The 26,841-nt window shown below is 45.6% G+C and overlaps 1 protein-coding gene across 1 annotated transcript in view; it reads right to left on the reverse strand.

Moving 5' to 3' along the window:
* Positions 1-26,841, reverse strand: part of PUSL1 (pseudouridine synthase like 1) — a 384,977-nt gene that overhangs the window by 132,228 nt on the left and 225,908 nt on the right. Inside the window, exon 3 of the mRNA XM_063943034.1 lies at positions 20,650-20,837. Within this exon, the coding sequence (XP_063799104.1) occupies positions 20,650-20,837 (188 nt within the window). The remainder of the gene's footprint in view (positions 1-20,649; positions 20,838-26,841) is intronic.

The following is a 26,841-nucleotide window of genomic DNA, read 5'->3' on the forward strand; positions in this document are numbered from 1 at the left end:
TACAGATGCCCCCACAGTGCCAGGTATACAGATGCCCTCCCCCCTCCCCTCTCCCCTCCGTGCTGCTTACCGTGGGACACGGAGGAGAGCGGCGGCGTGTAGTACTTCAAACCAGCCGCCGGTTCGAGAGCCAATCAGAGCTCGCGGACCGGCAGCGGCGGCTCCTGATTGGCTGCCGGTCCGCGAGCTCTGATTGGCTCACGGACCGGCGGCTGGTTTGCAGTACTACACGCCTCCGCTCCCACTCGACAGCCGCACTCTCCTCCCTGTCTCCCTGTTCTGACAGCTGAGACACGCTGCCGCCGGACTGAGCAGCAGCGTGTCTCACTGACACAAGCTGGTGGGCCGGACCAAACGGCTTCGCGGGCCGTATACGGCCCGCGGGCCGGAGGTTCCCCACCCCTGGTCTACTTTAATAATCAATTTTGCACCCAAAAAATGTCCACATTTATTCCACCTAATAATAAATCACTGTTGCTATACATATGCATTTACAGTACCAACACTACATTCACCTGCTTTCTACAATTCACTGTCTCTCTCATGCAGTCTCTACTCATACTACCACTTTCCCTCCCCCTATTTATCTAATCCACAACATAACCATGTTTTTTTCAACTCCCCCATCACTCTGTGCCTACTTAATCCTTTATTCTACCCCCTATTCCCGTCTCTATCCCCCCTAGTCTCCTTCACCTCTCTCCCCTCCCCACTGTCTTCCTTCAACCCTTCTGCTGCCCCCTCCCTCCTCTCCCTTTACTCCACTCTCATTTATGTCTCCCCCACCATGCTCCTACTATCCCACCACTAAGCACTGCTCTCCATCTCCTGTCCCTGTCATCTCACCTCCATCCGCCTCACACCAAACCACCACCTTCAGTTTTCCTTCCTAGCTCTGAAACCCCCCACCATCTCTATACTCTATCATCATATCTGCCCTCTAAACTAATCTCACCCCAACGCTACAGCAACCCATATAACCTCATTCATATCTCTCCCACTGTCCCTCTCTCCTGTGTCCCAGAATGCTGGATATTTATAACAATCTGGTCCCTACCCATGACCTCTTCATATCCAGCTCCCTAAATCTCCTAACCATCACTAAAACTTGGATTACCCCTGCTGACACCACTTCTCCTGCTGCTCTCTTCTCTGGAGGCATCCCATTCTCTCACACCCCTAGCCTGGGAGTCACCACGGTGGTGGTGTTGGGGTCCTTCTATCCTCCGGTTACTCCCACCAACCCATACCATAAGAACCATCCCTTCAATTCTCTATATTTGAGGTTTCTGCTATATGCTTCTTCCAACCTGTTCACCAGGAGAGTAGCTGTCATTTACTGCCCCGATCATCCCTCCACATTCCTTGACAACTTTGCTTCCTCACTTCCTCTTTTCAGATCTTGCCTCCATTATCTTAGGTGACTACAATATACCAATCTATGACCCTACAAAATCCTCTAAACTCCTTAAATTCACAACATTGTTTGGTCTCTCTCAATGGATCTCCTCATCCTTCCATGTAAGTAACCACTCACTTGATCTGGGCTTCCCCCACAGGTGTGATATTTTCAGACTACACCAATTCCCTATTCCCCTTATCAGACCATCACCTTCATCTTTCTTGCTTTTTATCAAGGTAACACTTCTTAAAACCTTAATTATTACCTCTCACCTATGTAACACTCTCCACACATAGCTGCTGCTGTTTCTTACTTAGGTAACACTTTTACCACTTAAACCTCTTACTAGTGTGATGCCTTAGGGCAGTTGGCTTGTGCTGCCCAAGAGGGCCCTGTGCTTTGGACTTGAACCTTGGGAATGTTAGGGACAACATATGATAAATAAAAATGCTGAGGTACACTCTACGCACTAAGAATACGGATAGTCAAAATAATTTTAATATCCTCCTTGTTAATTGTAAGAGCTTAAGTGAAGTTCTTAGCACAAATTTGGCAAAATATGTTGGCCCAGCCACCACGTCCAAGTCAAATAGGTCCATAACATCTCGAATACTAACACATTACATAAGTTTATCCAGGTCTCATCTTTAAATAGAGCCCATTCTAATAAGTATTTAGCAATGTAGGAACCTATGCTAATTAAAACACCTGAGGGTAGATGGGAAGGGTACCAATACCAAAATGAAGGAGCCTCACCTTTAAGTGTATAATATATACACAAATATAGAGGAAAAAGGGGGGATTGGACTGCACACCCTATTTTTAAACATAATAAAAACTGCTACTATGTTGAGGCTTCTAGTACTACACAAGATACAAAAAGCTGATGCACACTCTATGCACTAAGAATACTGATAGTCAAAATTATTTTGATAAACTCTTACAATTAACATGGAGTATAAGTAAAGTTCTTAGCACTAGCCGGAGACCGGACACTGAGATGGCTAAACAGTTCTCATGAGTGGTCAATCTAGTGTGTGAGGTGGTGGTGGCCAAGCATAGCGCCAGCCAAGTGATTCAACTGTGGGATCTTTACTGCTTTACATGCACTATTGAGTCTACCTTGAGCACCTTGTTCTCACAAACAACAACGCAAACAATCCACACAATATTGGAACTCCAATCCCTATTGGATTGTACAGTACATTTTTTTTGTGCATATGGACTATTTTTAATTGGTTTTAATTATATATACTTTTAAATTATACCGTATGTTATTTTGCTGATTAATATGTCTCACCCCTTGACAGGTGCCATTGTAACAAGATAATCACTGTTATTCACGTCAACTGTCAGTTGTATTAATGTTATGGGTGATGGGTGTATATGCATTTATACAAACAAGATATTTATTAACGCAGGCAGAGCCAAATTTGTGGAAAGGGTCATAGGGCACACGTCATTGTTTTGTGTGTAGATCCAGAGTGTGCCAGGAGCCTAGAAGATCAGTGGTCCGAGAGGACAACAAACAAAAAAAAGTTAAATCCCCGGCTGCTGCTGGCCCTCCGGTATTACAACAGTGAGATATAATGGAGGATTTATGCTCTGGCCGAAGATACTTGCAATGGTATATTCTGGGCACCGAAATGAAGGGGTCCCATATGCTCATCTATCAGGCTTATTCTCTCTCTTAAGGTAAGAGCGGAACAGCAAGTATTATACTGCTAATTAGTTACTATGGGAACTGGATTTTGTGTGTGAGCAATGCTTTATGAACAGGAATGTATTCTTTTCTGTGTTCACGCGCCAGAAATCATTGCCGCTCCATCTCATCTGTTAGCAACAGTAAACACGCCGCACGTTGCCCACTTATCCCCTTTACTGGATTTCGTCCGACTGCCAGAGGCATCTGCAATAGATTTTAAAGCACTGTGTTTTCCTGACCTCAGAGCAAGCTTATCCCCATATAATTAAAACAAGAAACAGTTGTAAACTAAAGCACTTGACTCTCCGTATCTCTAATGAATCAGAAAACTCATCATTACAAGAATATTTCTTAACTTGTAAATAAATGCCGGCTACTTAGTTATGTTTTACAGGTTTCCATGGACTTGTGTGAGACATTATCACCATGCATCTCTCCAAACAGCATTAATATTTTGGTCCACCGGCAATGCAGTAAATAAATGGGAATATCACCCTACAGACGTGACTGTTGCGGGATAGTTCCAATTTCCAGGAGGAAAAACAACAGTTGTGTCCCTACTGAAAGTTACTGGTAGTGGTTTATCTGTCAATAGGAACAGTCTGGGCAAATCTGAGCATGCTCTGGTGTGATCAGGCGTAATTTGTCCTGATTTTTACTTTGCAAACATTGATGGTATAGATTAGATTGCAAATATCCTGTGATGGCCGCAACTAGGGGAGGCACATGACCTGTGCGCCAGATTTGGGAGGCGCCGAGACCGCCTCCCAGCCATGGCCGGATTTACAGATTGGCAAACTGTTTGGCCAGGCCCCCCAAAATACTGATGTGGCTAGAGACCCCGTCAGTCACAGGGACAATGGCGGCCGCAGCACTGAAGGGGCTAACCCTTCATGCCCTGCGCCATTTTATAGAGACCATGGGCGCTAGACGCCCCATTCAAATGTACTAACTGCACTGAGCACGAAATGTTTAAAAATGTGTCTTCATTTTATATCACTGTGCTGTGCGCAGTTGTTGAGTTATAAACTGCACGTTTTATAATGTACTTTTATCTAAGATGCTCTTAGTGACTTTTGGAACAGTCATAGTACACTCTCACATAGGAAGTCATATGCTAAGTAACCTCCTAGTGTGACCAGACCTTTTGATGTGTTGGTCAGGGCACAGCAGGTAATGTGCTTGGGTTCTGCAGTTTCTGTAAGTAGGTGTAACAGTTAAATGACCAATTCTTTGGTTACAGCACTTCCTGTGAAATGGCCCCTAGTATGTGTCTATGGTATTGGGGAAATCAGTTTGTTTTCAATGATTTCCTGTATACTCACTCCAGATCATACTTACCTACTCTCCCCGAATTCTGCGGGAGACACACGGTTTTTCGAGTAGTCCCCCGCAGCCCCGGAAGAGTGGGCACACCTCCCGCATTCTGCCCACTTCCTAGTGAAGTGGGCAGAATGTGGAGAAAGATACAGCAAAATCGCGGACTTGTGGAGGGGGCGGAGCCTAATGACGCGATTATATGCTAATTGCGTCATTTAGCTCCGCCCCCTATGCAAATATTAACCTACTGTGGGCTTTTCCTGGCGAGTAGGCGGGGCTTAATGACCTACGGTGGGCTTTTCCTGGTGAGTAGGCGGGGCTTAATGATGTAATTATCTCATTGCCGCCCACCTATTTCTCCTCTCCGGGCATCTCCCTGAGAGGAGATTTGAGATGTCGGTGGGTATGCTCCAGATACGTGAATGGCAAGGAAAAACAATTTGTATACTTTGTATAAGTTGTTTTCCTGCACCATTTGTTACAAATACAGACACTACTGTATAAACTACAGAATTTGTGTGATCAAAGGAGAATTGAAAATTACCAGGTGGTAAAGGAAACAGTTTAAACGACACAGAACTTTGTCTGTGTAACAGGAAGGCGGAAATTGATTTATGCCGTTATATCCTTTTGAAATGTATTATTTTTAGATGTTGTAAGATATCCTGATTGGAAGGAAAAGAACCCAGGGTGGGCTTACCCCCTCTGGTACAGTGTGTAGAATTGATATAAAAAGAGGGGGCCACCATGCCTCACAGTGAATTATACCATCTTCTGTCTGCAGTAAACATCGTGCTGTATTGCTGTTACCCTGGAAACAAGGAGGGTCCTTTTGAGGGCTTATTTTGAGCGAATAAACATCTTTTGCCTCAAGACGACCGCTTCATCTTGTGACCAGCAGGAATATGCCAAACATAGCCCCGTTCTCCGGCTGTTCTGGGTACACCCAGCGCCTTCAAGCTCCGCCTTCTGCCAGCTACTGGGCTTAGGCAAGCGACTAGTGGAGATCAGTCAATGCCACACAGGTGTGGTAAAGCAGAACCGTGGATCCAGACGCCACAGGTAGGAGGAGTCTAGTGGTGGCAGCATAGTATCTGCCCACTGCGCAGTGGTGAAGTCAGTAACAGGCAGTTACTGACGGTAAGCGGAAATACCCTTTTTGGCCAGGTCTTGTGTGACCTAAACTTGGAACGTGAGGCGGTGAGGGCTCTCAGGTGGTGTCCGGTCACACCTGCCCTGTGGGCTTCACTGGCAGCCACATGTGGGTCCACACATGTTGCACGGCCCCGGGCTTCCCTGGCTGGGGAGCAGCAAGTCTGCATTGTCTGCAGCCAAGCAACACAGCCTGTGGATTGTCAGCCCCTTCGCCGCTGTGCCTGCATTCCACAGCCACTGGCTCGCTGTACCCAGGTGGGGGCTGCTAAGGCGACCCGACATTCAATCACTCCAGCCTGTACCTGTTCGGCTTCCCCTCCCAAAGCCATGTCCCCGGACCCGGGCAGCGCAGCCTACTCCATCTCCCGGGCAGAGGAAAATGTACCTGTGCAAGGTCATGAAGATAAGGGGCAGCTGCTGAGGGGCAGAATGGGAGGCATAGAGGGACAGTCCTCTACCCACCACCCCATCCCTACCCACTGCAGCACATGACTACAGCAGCAGCCTCTTGCACCTGGGCAGCCTAGTGGGAAACCCAGTCTCCAGCTTCACCACCAAGCACAGGAGCAAGAGTAGATCATGTTAAAGTAAAGACCCCCATTAAATGTTACTATATATATATATATATATATACACTCACACAAACACTCTCCGCCCCATCTTTCTCTCTATTTCTCTGCTCCCTCTGTCTTTCTCTCCTCTATCTTTCCATCCTCTCTCCATCTTTCTCTCTCTCTCCCCCCACCCCTCTTCTATTTTTCAATTACCCCCCACTTCTAGCTCTACTCTCCTCTCTTACTCTCTCAAGTTTTAGTTGGTGGTGGTTTTGGTGTTTTTGGGAGGGAGACTATTAAACGATTAATGTCCAATTGTCTATCCATATAAGAAAGCAGGTGGAGAAAGGGGAAACTGAAACACAAAACAAAGATGCTTAAAGGGAATATACTCTTACAATTACCATGGGGTATAAGTGAAGTTCACAAATTTGCAGTCTCCACAATAAATCCTTTGCTCTCTAAACGTCCCAAGGGGTTACATGTTTAGCTATTGTGTGTGTTTATGTTGTGTATACACACATAAACATATAGAAAGTCCACCCTCACGTATCCATAAAATTAATGCTGGTGTGTCAGCTCCATAAAAGGAAATAAATAATTCCAATTGCAGAAAAAGAAACCAGGGATGCACTCACCAGTCTTCATAATGTATCTTTTATTCAATCCATGGTAAAAAGAGTAGCAAAAAACATCAACATCTCAGTCCTACATCTGGACCTTTGTCAATATACAGACATAATGACCATCCCACATCTTTATACCCCAAATAAGGAAGAAGTACCTCCCACCCAAACAATCAGACATAATATCAATAATGTGCAGCTAGGACATCCCCAGCATACGTAAAGCCACCATAAAACATACATTATACATAAAATAACAAACACAAAGTGAATATTTTGTTTTTTTATGGTCTGAGAGTCCTTCAGGTGCATTTTTGGCAAACTCCAGGCGGGCTGCCATGTACTTTTTACTAAGAAGTGGCTTCTGTATGGCCACTCTACCAAACAGGCCTGATTAGTGGATTGCTGCAGAGATGGTTGTCCTTCTGGAAGGTTCTCCTCTCTCCACAGAGGAATGCTGTAGCTCTGACAGAGTGACCATCTGGTTCCCTGTCACCTCCCTAAGGCTCTTCTCCCCAGATTGCACAGTTTAGATGGCCGGCCAGCTCTAGGAAGAGTCCTGGTGGTTGCAAACTTCTTCCATTTACGGATGATGTAGGCCACTGTGTTCATTGGGACCTGCAAAGCAGCAGATATTTTTCTGTACCCTTCCCCAGATTTGTGCCTCGAGACAATCCTGTCTCGGAGGTCTACAGATGATTCCTTTGACTTCATGCTTGGTTTGCGCTCAGACATGCAATGTCAAGTGTGGGACCTTATATAGACAGGTGTGTGCCTTTCCAAATCATGTCCAATCAACTGAATTTATCACAGGTGGACTCCATTTAAGCTGTAGGAACAACTCAAGGATGATCAGTGGAAACAGGATGTACCTGAGCTCAATTTTAAGCTCACGGCAAAGCCTGTGAATACTTATGCACATGTGATTTCTTAATTTTTTATTTTTAATAAATTTACCAAAAAATTTTAAAACTTTTTTCAATGTGGAAAAAGTGAAGCGCTGGGAATGTGTTCCAGATGCACAATATATATATCTATATATATACCAGTGGCGGATCCAGGGGGGGGGGGGGGGGGCACCCAGGCACATGCCCCCCCTGTCATTTAGAAGATTCCACTCAGCTACTTTGAGAGCCGAGGATTCGGGAGCCACCGAGCGCTGTGCCCCTCAGCATCAGCGCGCTGGCTCCTCCTGCTGTGTGACCTGGTGCCGGTGGTGATCTCCGTGCTCTGGTCGCGGTCCCGCGGATGTCACGTGGTTTCCGGCCGCGACACAGAGCCTGACTGGGGAGCCGTCTGCGCTGTGCAGTGCGTGCGGGACTCGGGAGTGCAGGGAGGATGCGGCTGTCATTGTGCAGGTGGGCGGGAGAGCGTGTAACTATGTGGCCCAAAATACAGTGGGAAGGGGGGATAGTGTATTAATGTTTTAACATTCTGTGGCTGTGTTTGTGTGTATATGTGTGTGGGTGCATATGTGATTGTTTGTATATATGTGCTGTGTGTGTATATGTGGCTGGTTGTGCTTATGTGACTGTATACTGTATATGGCTGTCTGTATATGTGACTGTGTGTGTGTGTGTGTGTGTGTGTGTGTGTGTGTGTGTACTGTATATGGCTGTCTGTATATGTGACTGTGTGTGTGTGTGTGTGTGTGTGTGTGTGTGTGTGTGTGTACTGTATATGGATGTCTGTGCATATGTGGCTCTCTGTGTATACTGTATCTGGCTGTCTGTATACAGTATGTGACTGTGTGTGCATATGCAGCTGTCTGTGTACACGTAAACTGTATGTGACTGTGTGTGTATACTGTATGTGACAGTCCGTGCATATGTGGCTGCGTATATGAGATTGCATGTGCATATGTGACTGTGTGTGTGTGGCTATTTATGTGTGTGGCTATGTATGTAATTGTGGCTGTGTGTGTGTGGCAGGTCCCCTACCAGGCCTGTCCCCGCACACTCGCCCTGTCCCCGCACACTCACCCTGTCCCCTACCAGGCCTGTCCCTGTACACACACCCTGTCCCCTACCAGGTCTGTCCCCGCACACTCGCCCTGTCCCCTACCAGACCTGTCCCTGTACACACACCCTGTCCCCTACCAGGTCTGTCCCCGCACACTCGCCTTGTCCCCTACTAGACCTGTTCCTGTACACACACCCTGTCCCCTACCAGGCCTGTCCCCGCACCCTCGCCCTGTCCCCTACCAGGCCTGTCCCTGTACACACACCCTGTCCCCTACCAGGCCTGTCCCCGCTCACTCACCGTCCCCGCACTCTCATCCTGTTACCCACTGTCCTTGTACTCCATGCCCCCAGCGTGAAGAAAAAACGAGGGCGTGACTCATGGGTATGGCATTCTCTGTGAGGCCAAACCCCTTGTTACAAAGCCACACCCCTTTCACAGGAGCACATGTGCCGAACCCCCCCCCCCCCCCTTCCTTCCCCTATTGTGGTGCCCCCCCTGTCATTTTGTTCTGGATCCGCCCCTGTATCTCTCTCTCTCTCTCTCTCTCTATATATATATATATATATATATCGACCAGTCAGGTGGCACTCCATGAATATCCAAATATTTCAAACAGCCGGTGCCTTCCCAATAGGAGAGGAATGAACCTCCCTCAAAAATACCACATCTGTATAGGCGGCACTCTCGGCGAATAAATCAAGACAAAACTTCCAGGATACTGTCTGTCAACGTTTCAATGTAAATCATTAAATTTTCATCAGGACAAATACACATACAACCAAACATACCTATATAGCCCCCTCTGATCGTCCATGACGCCGTCCGTCAGCCGCGTCCGCCCGTCACTTCCCGCCCGGTCCAATGACGTCATCCGCAGGCGCCGGCGTCCGGCGTCATGACAACCTAGACGAAGCACACCGAAAAAAACAAAAAACAAAAAAGTGACCAAGTGTTGAGCATAAATAAAGTGCAAATCAGCAAAAGATACATATTATCATCCTGTAGATAAGTTGAAGACTGCAAAATACTCTAAGAGTTTAAGCTGTACAACAAAATTTGTGGTGTATCTGCTGAGTTGCCCCTGTGGCCTACACTATGTGGGCAAAACGGAATGCGCCTTTAAAGAACGAATGGCGGCGCATAGATCCGTGATCAGAGCGGCACTCAGCTCTGGTAAAAGCGACCAACCGATATCTAGGCATTTTGTGTCAGCCCGACATTCTTTGGCACAACTACGATATCGTATCATAGACCACATTCCCCCACTCAGACGGGGGGGTGATAGGGGTCTTTTACTGCTCAAAAGAGAAGCCAAATGGATCCATTTGCTGGACACTATGTCCCCTAAAGGACTTAATGAACATCAGGGCCTCAATTGTTTCATTTAGAGGTCTTAACACTATATAGTTTTTCATATAAACCTGTAGGTAGTGCGAATATGGGTGTAGTATTTGTATATCGTTTGTACATCTTTTACATCTGTCTCAGTTTCTATTTCTGGCCCCATGATTGTTTGTATTCGCTGGAAATTTGGGATGCATATACGTAGTCAGATTTTGATTCTATTGACTGCAATGATATATTTTGGTGTGGAGTTTGTATGGTCTCCACAGATATTTTTATATTAATAATGTCTTTTTATCAAGCTGTACTGCTAGTCTAAATGTTTGCAATATAGCTGTGCTACTTCTATGTGCTAGCCATTATTCATAGGACACTGTTCTTTCTAGCTGCTATTAATATGTATTTTATGAAGTCTTGATTGCTTTTTTTTCTGCATGAGTCTACTTTGAAATTGATATATTGCAACAGCTTAAACTCTTAGAGTATTTTGCAGTCTTCAACTTATCTACAGGATGATAATATGTATCTTTTGCTGATTTGCACTTTATTTATGCTCAACACTTGGTCACTTTTTTGTTTTTTGTTTTTTGTTTTTTTCGGTGTGCTTCGTCTAGGTTGTCATGACGCCGGACGCCGGCGCCTGCGGATGACGTCATTGGACCGGGCGGGAAGTGACGGGCGGACGCGGCTGACGGACGGCGTCATGGACGATCAGAGGGGGCTATATAGGTATGTTTGGTTGTATGTGTATTTGTCCTGATGAAAATGTAATGATTTACATTGAAACGTTGACAGACAGTATCCTGGAAGTTTTGTCTTGATTTATTCGCAGAGAGTGCCGCCTATACAGATGTGGTATATATATATATATCTATATCTATATGTATCTATATATATATATATATATATATATACATACATATATATACACACACATATAACACAATAGAAGAATTGGCGCCCACAATTCGTATCAATGCCTAATAATGTAAACAGACCTCTTAATAGGTTTCACTCTTAAAATATAATAGTGACATGATCCATCTAAAAACTTTTTTTATTATTGTAAAAACATAAAATCATTATTTGTACAGAGGAGGTGTGGTAAATCACTTCACACTTTTTACAGATCAATGACCACAGTAATAATTTGCAGGTAATATTCTGTAATTTCCTCTTTTTCTTTAATATTGATTCAAATATGAACTTCATGAGAAGACATCCAACGCGTTTAGTCTTTTCTCCAAGACTTCATCAGGGGTGAATCTCAACTGAATGGCAAGTCTGAATAGTGTATGGAACCACAATCTCAACAGCTCATTCGTGAATGCTTGATGACAAGACCGTATATGCCACTAGAACTTCAAAATTGGCCAATCAGTCAAGCCTTGTAGTAAGACAATTTGCACATGGAAAATCAGATGCTCAGGTTCAGAGACAAATCACTGAGCAGGCGAACCCTCATTGGATCTGCAAGGGTGGCTGAGGTGAAGTGATTTACCACACCTCCTCTGTACAAATATTGATTTTATGTTTTTACAATAATAAAAAAAGTTTTTAGATGGAACATGTCACTATTATATTTTAAGAGTGAAACCTATTAAGGGGTCTGTTTACATTATTAGGCATTGATACGAATTGTGGGCGCCAATTCTTCTATTGTGTTATATTTTTATTTTCAGTTCCTTCTAACAGGGAACTTAGAAGAATAAGGCCGCCATTTCTACATCTAGGGGGTAATTCCAAGTTGATTGCAGCAGGAAATTTTTTAGCAGTTGGGCAAAACCATGTGCACTGCAGGGGAGGCAGATATAACATGTGCAGAGAGATTAGATTTGGGTGGGTCATTTTGTTTCTGTGCAGGGTAAATACTGGCTGCTTTATTTTTATACTGCAATTTAAATTTCTGTTTGAATACACCCCACCCAAATCTAACTCTCTCTGCACATGTTATATCTGCCCCTCCTGCATTGCACATGGTTTTGCCCAACTGCTAACAAATTTGCTGCTGCGATCAACTCAGAATTAGGCCCTTTAAGTGAGCACTATTTTGCACTATACTATTGGCTGCATCAGGACTGAGACCCCAGCTTTTTCACCTGCGGGGTCTGGAGATACTGGGGGCGAAGTGGTGCTGTTTCCCGGCTCGCCCCTGCACTCTACTCGCTGCCAGAGTCAGCACACGCTCTGTGCGGTGTGTGACGGCGGCCATCTTGGATCGGGACGCGATAGCCCTGCCTGTGTCCCGCTGGAGCTGCTGTGCAGGTAGGAGGAACCCCTGCTTTCCTCTCCGCTCCATGCAATCTGAGCTTCCCTGCCTCTGAGAGCGGTGGGTGCTGTGTGCGGTGGGCGGCGAGGATCACCTCGGCATTCAGCTGTGAATAGAGCCTCCCCATCAGGGACCACCAGCTCAGCAGGTACCGCGCTGGTTGCTGCCTGCGCTCATCCACGGCTGTGCTTGGGGGAGGTGGGCTCTCCACCCCCTTGCCTCCCTGCTCAACAGACTGTCTCCTGCTATAATACCTGGGGGCATTCTGCTACGCTGCACCCTGCCTGCCTATCCTCTGCCTCACACCGGAGACTGTGTTTGGGGCACAGGGCTTTCCCCTTCTTTAATATACACAGGCTTTTTTCATACCTGCAAACAATTAACCCACGCTACACCATATATGTCCTCCCCATACCTCACAACAGAGGTTACAGCGTATGTCTTTGCCTGATTCTGCACTCCTCACCCTGCAAGTAACAGTGCTTTTACCACAGCTGCTGGCACTCAGACAAAAGTGCTCCACTCTCACATTAGATCATTCTCTAGAACATTTTCCTTTTTCTTGGTATTTACATTGATGCCTCCTTTCCATTCCACTGGGCAACTGACGATTGTATCACCTACTTATGTATCAAAATCCATAGTCATCCTTCAAAATTGTACGCCTTAAACTTCTCTCCCCTACTTACTCGAACTTATACGGATTTTTCTAAATGGGCTCATCTCCCTTTGACATACACTGGCCGTTGTCACTTATATAAAATGATTAGCTTTCCATGTTCCTTATATGTATTGCAAATGCTTCCGTTAATCCCGCCCAAAAGCACATTCACCCGCTTGGATAAGGCCTTAACCTACATTGTTTACACACTTACGCAATGGCAGCAAACTACAGAATTGCAACGGACTGGATAAATGGACGCAACGTCTATGCTAGCCTACAACTAGAACAAACTTTTGCACCAAACTGGAATCTAATATCCCTATTACACACTGCACACCACACTCCATGCCTGACTTTATAAAAGACAATGTTCTATTAGCATCTCCATGTATAGCGTGGAGGACGTTACGTTCTCAAATGAAACTGTCATGACAAACCTCTTTATTTTTACCTCTTTGGGGCAATCCCACCTTTGAACCACATAATACCTAACGGATATTTCATACATTGTATATGGGGGGCCTCAAATATATTAATTTCTTAAGTAAGGAAGATTTAGCCCTGTTCATGCACTCTCAGACAATGGAACGTTTTTCATCTTTGGTGGTGCCCTTATTTCCCTTCTTACAGGCATGTAGTTCTATACAAATGGTTCTGGCAACTTTGACCGTGACTGATAAGACCAACACTTTAGATGGAGCATTACGCCATAATCCGGGTGGCCATTTCTCCACTGCTTTCATTCACAACCAGTCACGACCCTTACTTGATTTAGACTCGGGTGTTGCGGGTTTATTGCGTTGTAAACTGAAGTTTCCAGACTTCACATTGAAGTCCATTCTGGATGTTACTATATCTTTAGATAAAGCATTAGTGTCAACATCATACTCGGAGATGCACCAGAAAATATTGCATAGGACCTACGTTACACTTAAACAGAAGTTTCTTACTGGAGCTGCCCCTACGTCCAATTGTTTTAAATGTGGCTCACCAGAAGCTGATATCATTCATTGCCTATGGTCTTACCCAAAGGTGCAGGCCTTGTGGCGCGCACTTCAAATGTATATTACAAATTATTTGAAAATAGGATTTTAATTACCTACCGGAAAATCCTTTTCTCGTAGTCCGTAGGTGGATGCTGGGGTCCACATTAGTACCATGGGGTATAGACGGGTCCACTAGGAGCCACTGGTACTTTTAGAGTTTTAGAGTGTGGGCTGGCTCCTCCCTCTATGTCCCTCCTACCGGACTCAGTCTAGAAACTGTGCCCGAGGAGACAGACAACTTCGAGAGAAGGATTTTACACAGATAGTGGCGAGATTCACACCAGCTCACACATACAAGGCAAACCAAGCTAACTAGCTTGAAACATCAGTAACGGCTGAACAGTATTACTTAACCAATTAACAAAGCAGTATTAAACCAAGAACTAAGTAGTATTGAACTAAGTAACCACAGCATGATCACAAAGCGCTGGGCGGGCTCCCAGCATCCTCTACGGACTACGAGAAAAGGATTTACCAGTAGGTAATTAAAATCCTATTTTCTCTCTCTTACAGGATGCTGGGGTCCACATTAGTACCATGGGGATGAACCAAAGCTTCCAGAACAGGAGGGAGAGTGCGGAGGCTCCTGCAGAACTGATTGACCAAACTTTAGGTCCTCAGCAGCCAAGGTATCGAACTTGTAGAAATTTGCAAACGTATTCGACCCCGACCAAGTAGCCGCTCGGCAAAGCTGCAAAGCCGAGACAACCCGGGCAGCTGCCCAGGAGGAACCCACCTTACGAGTAGAGTGGGCCTTAACTGACGTAGCACACGGCAATCCTGCCGCAGAGTACGCATGCTGGATAGTGAACCTGATCCAGCGAGAGATCATCTGCTTAGAAGCAGGACACCCAAGTTTCTTAAGATCATACAGGACAAACAGAGAGTCTGATTTTCTGTGACGAGCAGTCCTCTTCAAATAGATTTTCAGAGCCATTACAACATCCAAAGACTTTGATGAAATTGAGGAGTCAGTAGCAACTGGCACCACAATAGGTTGGTTGATATGAAATGCCGACACAACCTTTGGAAGGAACTGCTGATGTGTCCGGAGCTCAGCTCTATCTTCATGGAAGATCAAGTAGGGGCTCTTACAAGACAAAGCCCCCAGCTCCGACACACGTCTAGCAGAAGCTAAGGCCAACAAAGTGACAGCCTTCCATGTGAGAAACTCAACCTCAACCTCCTGTAGAGGCTCGAACCAATCCAATTGGAGAAACTGCAGCACCACGTTAAGATTCCATGGCGCTGTAGGCGGCACAAAGGGAGGCTGGATGTGCAGAACCCCTTTCAAAATGGTCTGAACCTCTGGGAGCGAAGCCAACTGTTTCTGGAAGAAAATGGATAGGGCCGAAATCTGGACCTTTACTGGTCCCAACCGCAGGCCCATATCCACACCTGCTTGCAGTAAGAGGAAAAACCATCCCAGTTGAAACTCCACCGTAGGAAACTTCTTGGACTCACACCAAGATAAATATTTTTTCCAAATACGATGGTAATGTTTAGATGTTACTCCTTTCCTAGCCTGTATCAGGGTAGGAATAACCTTGTTCGGAATGCCCTTCCGAATTAATATCTGCCGTTCAACCTCCATGCCATCAAACGTAGCCGCGGTAAGTCTTGATAGGCGAACAGCCCCTGCTGTAGCAGGTCCTCCCGAAAAGGAAGAGGCCTCGGCTCTTCTAGCAGTAGATCCAGAAGATCAGCATACAAAGCCCTTCTTGGCCAGTCCGGAGCAATGAGGATTGCCTGAACTCTTGTTCTCCTTATGAGTTTTAGAACCCTTGGAATGAGTGGAAGTGGAGGAAACACGTATACCGACTGCAACACTTGCGGATCCCTAGACCTGGAACAATACCGTCGAAGCTTCTTGTTGAGACGAGAGGCTATCATGTCTATTTGAGGGACACCCCAAAGATCTGTTACCTCCGTGAACACCTCCGGATAGAGCCCCCACTCCCCTGGATGGAGATCGTGTTTGCTGAGGAAGTCCGCTTCCCAGTTGTCTACTCCCGGAATGAAGATTGCTGACAGCGCCAGCGTGTGTTTTTCCACCCAGAGGATGATTCTTGTTACCTCTGATAATGCAGCTCTGCTCTTGGTTCTGCCCTGTCGGTTTATGTAAGCCACTGTCATTACATTGTCCAACTGCACTTGAATGGCTTGATCTTGCAGAAGATGGGCTGCTTGGAGAAGACTGTTGTAGACGGCTCTTAGTTCCATAATGTTTATTGGCAGGCCGGATTCCAGACTTAACCACCTTCCTTGGAAGGTTTCCCCCTGAGTGACTGTGCCCCAGCCCCGGAGACTTGCAACCATGGTTAGAAGGACCCAGTCCTGAATCCCGAACCTGCGGCCCTCCAGAAGGTGAGGTAGTTGTAGCCACCAGAGGCTTTTGGCGACAGACGTATTCTCTGGTGCATGTGTAGATGAGATCCCGACCACTTGTCCAGGAGATCCAGTTGGAAAGGCCGAGCATGAAACCTCCTATACTGCAGAGCCTCGTAAGAGGCCACCATCTTCCCCAGAAGGCGAATGCACTGATGAACCGAAACCCGTGCTGGCTTCAGGACATCCCGGACCATTGTTTGTATCACCAATGCTTTCTCCCCTGGAAGAAACACCCTCTGCACTTCTGTGTTGAGGATAACTCCCAAAAAAAGACAACCTCCTGGTCGGCACCAAATGTGACTTTGGAAGATTCAGGATCCAACCGTGTTTCCTGAGCAGATGAGTCATGAGAACAATGGACTGCAACAGCTTCTCCTTGGACAATGCCTTTATTAGCAGATCGTCCAGATACGGGATTATATTCACCCCCTGTCTGCGGAGGAGAACCTCATCACCGCCATCACCTTGGTGAACACCGTTGATGCCATGGAGAGGCCGAATGGCAGTGCCTGGAACTGAAAATGACAGTCTAACAGTGCGATTCGGAGAAAAGATTGATGCGGCGGCCAAATCGGAATGTGGAGGTACGCATCCTTGATATCTAGGGATACCAGGAATTCCCCCTTCTCCAGACCAGATATCACTGCCCTCAGGGACTCCATTTTGAACTTGAACTCCCTCAGAAAGGTGTTTAGCGATTTTAAGTTCAGAATGGGCCTGACCGAACCATCCGGTTTTGGTACCACAAAAAGGTTTGAATAGTAACCTTTGTTTTGCAGCTGAGGTGGAACTGGTACAATGACCTGTGATTCTACCAAATTTTGGATGGCTTCCTTTGGGATAGCCCTGTCTGCCAGCAAAACTGGCATGCCCGATTTGAAGGATTGGTGAGGTGGGAGACCTTGAAACTCCAGTCTGTACCCCTGGGACATAATATCCTGTACCCAGGGGTCCAGGCCGGATGACACCCAGACGTGGCTGAATCATCTGAGCCTAGCACCCACCGGCCCTACCTCCAGACCGCGCGGTCCACCGTCATGCTGAGGACTTTGACGTCCCTGAAACAGGCTTCTGTTCCTGGGAACCTGCAGCAGCAGGTTTCTTGGATTTTGCCCGCCCTCCTCTAAGGAAGGTGTTAGACGGCTTGGTTTTTCTTGATTTGGCAGCCCGAAAGGACTGTGACGTAGCTGCAGAAAAAGGTTTCTTCGTAGCAGGTGCAGCTGTGGGAAGAAAAGGTGACTTACCCGCGGTTGCCGTAGAAATCCACGCATCCAACGCTTCCCCAAAGAGAGCCTGACCTGTGTAGGGTAGGTTCTCCACACTTCTCCTGGATTCCGCATCAGCAGACCACTGGCGCAGCCAAAGTCTTCTGCGAGCCGAGACAGATATGGAAGATATCCCTGCAGCCATCGAACCCAGGTCTTTCATGGATTCCACCATAAATCCTGCAGAATCCTGAATGTTACGTAAAAACAATTCAACGTCACTTTTATCCAATGTATCCGAATCTTCAAGTAATGTGCCTGACCACTTTACTATAGCTTTAGAAATCCACGCACAGGCAATAGCAGGACGTAATATCGCCCCTGAAGCCGTGTATATGGATTTGAGCGTAGTGTCAATTTTGCGATCAGCCGGTTCTTTTAACGCGGCAGATCCTGGAACGGGTAAAACCACCTTTTTAGACAGTCTGGAGACAAACGCGTCAACAATGGGCAGGTTTTCCCATTTTTCCTATCCTCCTAAGGAAAGGGAAAAGCAACCAGAACCTTTCTAGGGATCTGAAATTTCTTCTCCGGGTTTTCCCAGGATTTCACAAATATAGCGTTTAATTCCTTAGACGCAGGGAAGGTTAGTGAGGCTTTCTTATGGTCAATGAAGTAAGCCTCCTCAACCTGCTCAGGTGTTGTATCTGCAATATTCAACACATCTCTAATGGCCTCAATCATCAACTGCACCCCTTTTGCAAGAGATGCCGCCCCCCACAGCACATCCCCATCACTGTCTGCCATACCAGTATCCGTGTCATCCTGCATAATCTGGGCAAGAGCACATTTTTGAGAGCGTACATTAGGGGGGCCCTGAGGGAACAGAACCGGACCAAAGTGCAATAGAGTTCTGTAAAACCTGAGTTGCAGTTTCATTTTGTGCAACCCTAGTAGAAATCTGAGAAATCATACTTTTAAGAGAGGCTAACCACTCAGGCTCCCTTGCACGGACCTGCGCTAAAACAGTACAATCCTGATTACATGGAATGGGCTCATCCTGAGAGGAATTATCCTTTGCAGCATATGACACAGAGTCCCTGGACATAGTTTTATGGAGACAACAAACACTACACACACACACACACACACACACACACACACACACACACACACGGAAGGGGTAGACAGAGTTTCCCCCCTAAGAATACCAAGAGAGACGCAGAGATTGGAGCCAACCCACACACAGCACTTCAGGATAGAGGGAAACCCCTACCCCGCACTTACTGTGCACTTTAATAGGTTACACAGTACAGATATACAGCCTCCCCCCCTTCTACATCCCCCTGGTACAGTGCAAGACAGCTGGAGTTGATCGGGAGGGACAGCTCTCCCTGTCAGCGCTTCTGCAGGCAGGAAATGGCGCTGAACGCTGCTGGGTCCGCTCTGAGGAAAAGCTCCTCCCCCTTTCATGGCGCTGCTTCCCGCTCTTCTGAAGTTTATACTGGCCTGAGGAAATGTGCTGGCAGCGATCCTGGGACCCTGACAAGCTTGCTGGACAGTGTATGGTGTAGGCGCTGGCTCAGGGCGCCCCTCACAGCGCCGCACCATGTACCGCTGAGCCCCGGAGCGCAATTAGTACTGTGCTCCCAACCCTGTTGCCGCCATCTTCACACCGGCTCCCCGCTTGCTAGGGGGGCCGGTGACTAACTCACCACTAATCTTCTAGCTCTGTAAGGGGGTGACGGCATGCTGCTGGGGTGAGTAATCCCCTGTGGCGGCGAAAGTTCGATCCCCTCAGGAGCTCAGTGTCCTGTCAGCGGAGATAGTGTCTCAGACCCCGCAGGGCGGACACTACTCCCCCCCTTAGTCCCTCGAAGCAGGGAGGCTGTTGCCAGCAGCCTCCCTGTGCCTAAACTGTAAAAAAAAAAAAAAACAAACAAACTGAAAACTCCTATGGAGCTCCCCTAGCTGTGACTAGCTCCTCCGGGAGCTCCATTTTCTAAACTGAGTCTGGTAGGAGGGGCATAGAGGGAGGAGCCAGCCCACATTCTCAAACTCCTAAAGTGCCAGTAGCTCCTAGTGCACCCGTCTATACCCCATGGTACCAATGTGGACCCCAGCATCCTCTAGGACGTAAGAGAAAATTCAATTCACCATAGAAAAACCTGGGATTTCTGGGGCATTTATCCTAAATCACCCCCCTTTATATTGTCTAAAGGGAACCGTATTCTATTGGTCAAATTGGCTGCTGCCACACAAAAAAAAGATACTCTCCCAATGGATTTCCCTAGACCCCATTCCCATTTCACCATTACACCCCAGGATCTCATATTTGTTTCATCTAGATTGGACAAATACCACACTTCACAAAGAAAAGCTGACTGAGAAACACTTTGACGTATGGCTTCCATATGTCCACACTCTATCCCCGTTACTTAAAGAGGCTTTACGGAGGTGTTTCCAGACAACTAAATTGTATAATTTAGAAGTACTCTATTCTGGTGCCCTGTTCTGATTCGGCCCTGTCTCAGAATGTGTCCTTATGTACCCAATGATGTGTTTTACTTATCCCGTGTCTGTTCTCTATGGTCTTTATTGTTCTGTATATGCTCCTGACTCTTATATGATTACTGTTCTCTCTCTTGTTTGAGGTACTTTACTGATGATCCATTTTTGTTATTGCGAGCTACACTTGACCTATATATGTGTATAACCTGTTTTTGATTTTACCTGTCAATAAAAACTTTTGGAAAAAAAAAAATGTACTTGATAAATGTTAGCTGGAATGTGATTGGCTGCAATGGGCAACTTCTCCATATGTCCACTGTTTAGAAGGTTTGATACATAATCCCCTAAATCTTGGTGGAAGCCAACAACATTTCTAACATCTAAAGATCTTCCAGTTGTTGAGCTTCAGTGAGGAACTGGTAGGACTAGGAGTACTCCATCACCCCCTTTCATAAGGTTCTTTGCTAAATTACACCATTTGGTGTGACCCACCTAATGGGCTCTGCATACAGATGAAAGTTCAAACCTTTGACCAAGACGTCCTCGGAGAATGGAGCCTTTCCTGGTCCCCTCTCAATATCCACATGTGCAGAGTTACAGAGCGCATGGACTCCAGAGTCTGTGCGGCTGGAGATCGAGAATGTCACACTGCCAACGGGTCTGAGCTTCTGTGCTGCCATCTGTTGTCAAAAAGAAGGAATGGAAAAGGCATAAATACAATATGAACAGCCATTATTATAAGAAATCAAAAACAATAATTTGCTTTAACCATTTCAAAAACATATTAAAACATTTTTTAAATATTAAAAATATATTGTACCAATATAGCAGCAATTAGCCAGACCATGCAATTTGTGGCCTAAAATAAAACCAACAAGCGCACTAGTGCAGTGGAGAGCAATGGTCCTATTAATTAGATGGCAAATCGGAAGAGGAGTGCCGATCATGCCACGTGTGTGGCAGTCTTCCGACTACACTGACAGACTGTACTAATGTTACAAGTGTTTGGCTGTCCAGTTTGGCCACCCATGGGTATGTCAATCTCATTAAGCCGCTTATTGGATGGAAATGCCAATTGAGATGGCTACTGGGTGAATGTTTTGACACATTGACTCTACTCTCGTAGATGTTTGAATGATTTGAATCACAAAAAAATTGTCATGTCGAGACATAATACTCCATGGCCTTGGAGGAGACTGCATCTGCAGCATTCTCTCTGCTCAGTTCAACACACGCTGGTTCTGTTGTGCACTCACTGACTGTACTAGGCTGGAGAGAGGGGATCAGAATGGTATCCCGGCGCATGGGATGGTGATGGTCAGTACACCGACATCGGCATCCCGTGCGGTGAAATGCCAGCAGGGCGCTCGCCATGCTGTGTGCTCAGTTTACCGGCGGTGGTATGGTGCTCCAGTCGGGATCCCGGCGTCGGTATTGCCGTGATCTCGACAAGCGCTATGCTGATCACATACCGGGGATAGAGGCTGGTGAGGAAGCAGTCAGCCCTCTCTCGTCTCTCCTCCTTCGTGATGGGCGCCTGTCTAGTTGGGGATGGGTGTGACCGCATCCCCGCCCTACGGATCTGCTACTGGCGCCCTCTCCAGTTGCAGTGCACGCGGCTGCACATAAATTAGAATTAATATGACTATCCACACCTCCCTGAGTTGGCCATGTCTCCTCCCAGTGCCAGGGCCTGCTGGAGTTGTCAGCAACTCTGAGCCCCTGCTCTTTTGCACTTCCTGGATGATTTAAGTTGCCAGCCCACCAAACGGCTAGCAAAAGCAAGGCCGTTCAGTGATGTAATGTCAGACTCAGCACTGCAGCAGTTTGAGTAAGTTCCACTGAGTGTGGTACTATCATGGCGTTAAAAAGTCCACTGTGGGATTAATTTGTTTGCACTCAAAGGAAATGGTGAAATGCAATATATGCTCATCTGTGCTGTCTGGCAGGGGGCTTTCCAATTCAAATGTGACAAAACATTTGCAGCTTAAACATCCCATTATTAACCTAACAGAAAGTCATACAAGGCCATTGCCAATTCATAAAGAATACGAAGACTTCAAATACAGGTAACAACCAGCATTACAATTTTACTTCATCAGCAACTCCTCCTGAGCTGATTGTTGTAGCATCTTCTTCTTCAACAATTATTGGCAATTCTAATCAAAAACAAAAGCCAACTCACTACGTTTAAAACCAAGCCAATATCTGCCACCAATCTAAAACAGATGAACCAGTTTTAAGGATGGTCATTAAAGAGTGCCATTCTTTTAACATTGTGAAGAGTACTGAATTTATGAAATTCATTTCTATGCTCAACAAAAATGATGAACTACCTAGAAGAAAAACTCCAATAGCTTATTAAATAAGTTTTACAATAAGACATTGGTGTAAATTAAAAATAAGATTCAAAACAATGCAACATACATTTCTCTCACAACAGATGGGTGGACTTCTTTGAAGAGCAAACATTATTTTGCTGTGACAGCATATATATATTTTTTTGTTAAATATATATATTGAAGATTTTCAGCATTTTACAAAACAAAATGACATTGTGAAAAAACATAGCGGGTGTACATATAAAGGCAAGTACTATGGAAGAAATCAATCGCTACCATAAGATAAATTTCCAGAGGGCGAAAGTGTCAATACGTCATTTATAATGGGAGATGACATATATCATGAAATTTCACACATTAATAAAACATTGTGAGCCATGAAACTGAGTCAAGTGTGACAATTAAAGAAAGGCAAGTCGTTACAACAGACTAGCCAATATAATACAAGTCAAAATTAGTGATGAGCGGGTTCGGTTCCACGGGATCCGAACCCCCCCGAACTTCACCCATTTTACACGGTTCCGAGGCAGCCTCGGATCTTCCCGCCTTGCTCGGTTAACCCGAGCGCGCCAGAACGTCATCATCCCGCTGTCGGATTCTCGCAAAATTCGTATTCTATATAAGGAGCCGCGCGTTGCCTCCATTTTCACTCGAGCTTTGGAGATGATAGCGAGAGGACATGGCTGCGTTCTCTCAGTTTCTGTGTTCAGTGTGCTGTAAATATCTGTGCTCAGTGTGCGTGCAAATATCTGTGCTCAATGTGCTGAAAATATCTACGTTCTCTGCCTGAAAAACGCTCCATATCTGTGCTGCACTGTAGTATATAGTAGTAGGACAGTGCAGAATTTTGCGGTGACCACCAGTTTATATATAGCAGTACGGTACAGTAGTCCATTGCTCTACCTCTGTGTCGTCAAGTATACTATCCATCCATACCTGTGCTGCATTTTAGTTGTGCGCAGTATATAGTAGGAGGACAGTGCAGAATTTTGCTGACCACCAGTATATATATAGCAGTACGGTACAGTAGTCCACTGCTCTACCTCTGTGTCGTCAAGTATACTATCCATCCATACCTGTGCTGCATTTTAGTTGTGCGCAGTATATAGTAGGAGGACAGTGCAGAATTTCGCTGACCACCAGTATATATATAGCAGTACGGTACAGTAGTCGTGGAAAAAGGAATTATCAAGTAATACCTTTGGCGCTGTTAATGGGTTGCTTTTCTTACAGCAGCTAAATGACGGGGTTAGTCAAGCCCCACAACTAGAACACCAACAAATGAATTATTAGCGCTAGGAAACTGGATAAGAATTTTTCTAATAACAATTTTAATATATTGATATGTAAAAATAATATTGTTGCAACAATTAATAAAACCACAATGTATTAGATTTAATTTGGGCAAAACTTAGCACTGCAGAATCTAAAAAGTTCCATATACTAAGATATGGTTGATTAGCTGGTACTCAAATTAGCCAATTCATCCTCAAAAACAATTGCCACAGTCCAGGAACAGTTGCAAGCGAATGGAATTTACCAACTGCTGTTGGAATAGACCTTACGTTGCTGGTTCAAGATGTTACTTGGTCCAAGTGATTAGCTCAGGTCAAATGTTGCAGATGTCCAGTTCGCTGAGGATAATGGTTCCTATATCCGACTTCTAGGCTTTTAGGCTTTTAAGAGGCTTGAGGGAATAGAGTCCAGCTGTCCCACCGACGCGTTTCGCTGTTTAGCACAGCTTTTTAAAAAAAAAAAATTGTTTAGGAAGTTTATCTGGCAAACGAAAAAACCCTGAATTTCGAAGATTAGACTCCAACAACCCAGACGTGAGGGTGGATTGGGTTTTTCAGATCTCTTAAAATATTCCAGAGCACTCCTCTTCCGATATATTACGGATTGGTTCATGGAGATTAGTATTTTTACAATGTACGATCTTGATTGTGCCTTATTTTATCCCTACGCGCCAAGTGCGCTGTTACACACCCCTAAATCCCACCTTCCAGCACACCTTTACCACCATACTTTTCTCAAAGATACCTACGATACATGGAGGGCAGTAAATAAATCCCTCCATCGAGATCTGACCTATTCTGCCTGGTTACCTTTGTGGAGCAACCCTATGTTCGCACCTGGTTTAGAGAACTCTTTTCTATATAGACTTCAACATAAAGGTCTCAGAAAAGTGACACAATTATTTGACCCGGGAGATCTGATATTGGGGTATATGCAATTCACGGCGAATCGCGGCAAATTATCGCCGTTTTTTAATTCGACACAATTCGACAGGTGAATTCCGGCAGGTGGCTGCCGGAATTCACCATATTCAATGAAAAACGGATTCGACATTCCCGCGGGCGAAAAACGGCCGATTTGCCGGATTTTGCCGCGATTTTAAAAATCGGGAAAAAACGGGGAAAAATGGCGTGGGGTCCCCCCTCCAAAGCATAACCAGCCTCGGGCTCTTCGAGCTGGTCCTGGTTCTAAAAATCCGGGAGAAAAATTGACAGCGGATCCCCCATATTTTTAAAACCAGCACCGGGCTCTGCGCCTGGTGCTGGTGCAAAAAATACGGGGGACAAAACGAGCAGGGGTCCCCCGTATTTTTCACACCAGCATCGGGCTCCACTAGCTGGACAGATAATGCCACAGCCGGGGGTCACTTTTATACAGTGCCCTGCGGCCGTGGCATTAAATATCCAACTAGTCACCCCTGGCCGGGGTACCCTGGGGGAGTGGGGACCCCTTCAATCAAGGGGTCCCCCCCAGCCACCCAAGGGCCAGGGGTGAAGCCCGAGGCTGTCCCCCCATCCATTGGCTGCGGATGGGAGGCTGATAGCCTTGAGTAAAATGACAGAATATTGTTTTTTTCCAGACGAACTACAAGTCCCAGCAAGCCTCCCCCGCAAGCTGGTACTTGGAGAACCACAAGTACCAGCATGCGGGAGAAAAACGGGCCCACTGGTACCTGTAGTTCTACTGGAAAAAAAATACCCAAATAAAAACAGTACACAGACACTGTGACAAGTAAAACTTTATTACATACTGCCGACACACACATACTTACCTATGTTCACACGCCGACATCGGTCCTCTGTTTTTGACTTGTGTTTATGTTTGATTTTGACTAGTGATGTGCACCGGAAATTTTTCGTGTTTTGGTTTTGAATTCGGTTCCGCGGCCGTGTTTTGGATTCGGACGCGTTTTGGCAAAACCTCCCTGAAATTTTTTTGTCGGATTCGGGTGTTTTTTTACAAAAAACCCTCAAAAACAGCTTAAATCATAGAATTTGGGGGTCATTTTGATCCCATAGTATTATTAACCTCAATAACCATAATTTCCACTCATTTCCAGTCTATTCTGAACACCTCACACCTCACAATATAATTTGTAGTCCTAAAATTTGCACCAAGGTCGCTGGATGGCTAAGCTAAGCGACCCAAGTGGCCGATACAAACACCTGGCCCATCTAGGAGTGGCACTGCAGTGTCAGACAGGATGGCAGATTTAAAAAATAGTCCCCAAACAGCACATGATGCAAAGAAAAAAAGAGGTGCAATGGGGTAGCTGTGTGACTAAGCTAAGCGACCCAAGTGGCCGACACATCTAGGAGTGGCACTGCAGTTTTCTAGCGAGAGGATTCTGCACTGTCCTCCTACTATATACTGCGCACAACTAAAATGCAGCACAGGTATGGATGGATAGTATACTTGACGACACAGAGGTAGAGCAGTGGACTACTGTACCGTACCAACAAATGAATTATTAGCGCTAGGAAACTGGATAAGAATTTTTCTAATAACAATTTTAATATATTGATATGTAAAAATAATATTGTTGCAACAATTAATAAAACCACAATGTATTAGATTTAATTTGGGCAAAACTTAGCACTGCAGAATCTAAAAAGTTCCATATACTAAGATATGGTTGATTAGCTGGTACTCAAATTAGCCAATTCATCCTCAAAAACAATTGCCACAGTCCAGGAACAGTTGCAAGCGAATGGAATTTTGTGGCTTCAGTAATACTCAACAGGAAGAGAGTAATGGGCAACATTTGCATCATATTGGTGAGTTTTGGTAATATCATGGACCTAATGACCTCCTCTCTACACAGAAGAGAAAGAGGCAGGTTTTGTCAGTTATCCAGTAAGTTTATGCAAAAGTGAAGTCGTGTGAGGAACATTAATACCTAGATATTTTAAATGCATTGGCATTATTTTGATAGCATCCAGTTGGTCTCTCCGCGGCAGAAAAGGGGGAGGGCCTTTAAGTATCAACATTTTGGATTTGTTAACGTTGATTTTATGTCATGAGAACATTCTGAATTGTTTTATGA

Source organism: Pseudophryne corroboree, chromosome 10 (genome assembly GCF_028390025.1).
Source record: "Pseudophryne corroboree isolate aPseCor3 chromosome 10, aPseCor3.hap2, whole genome shotgun sequence".
Lineage (NCBI taxonomy): Eukaryota > Metazoa > Chordata > Amphibia > Anura > Myobatrachidae > Pseudophryne > Pseudophryne corroboree.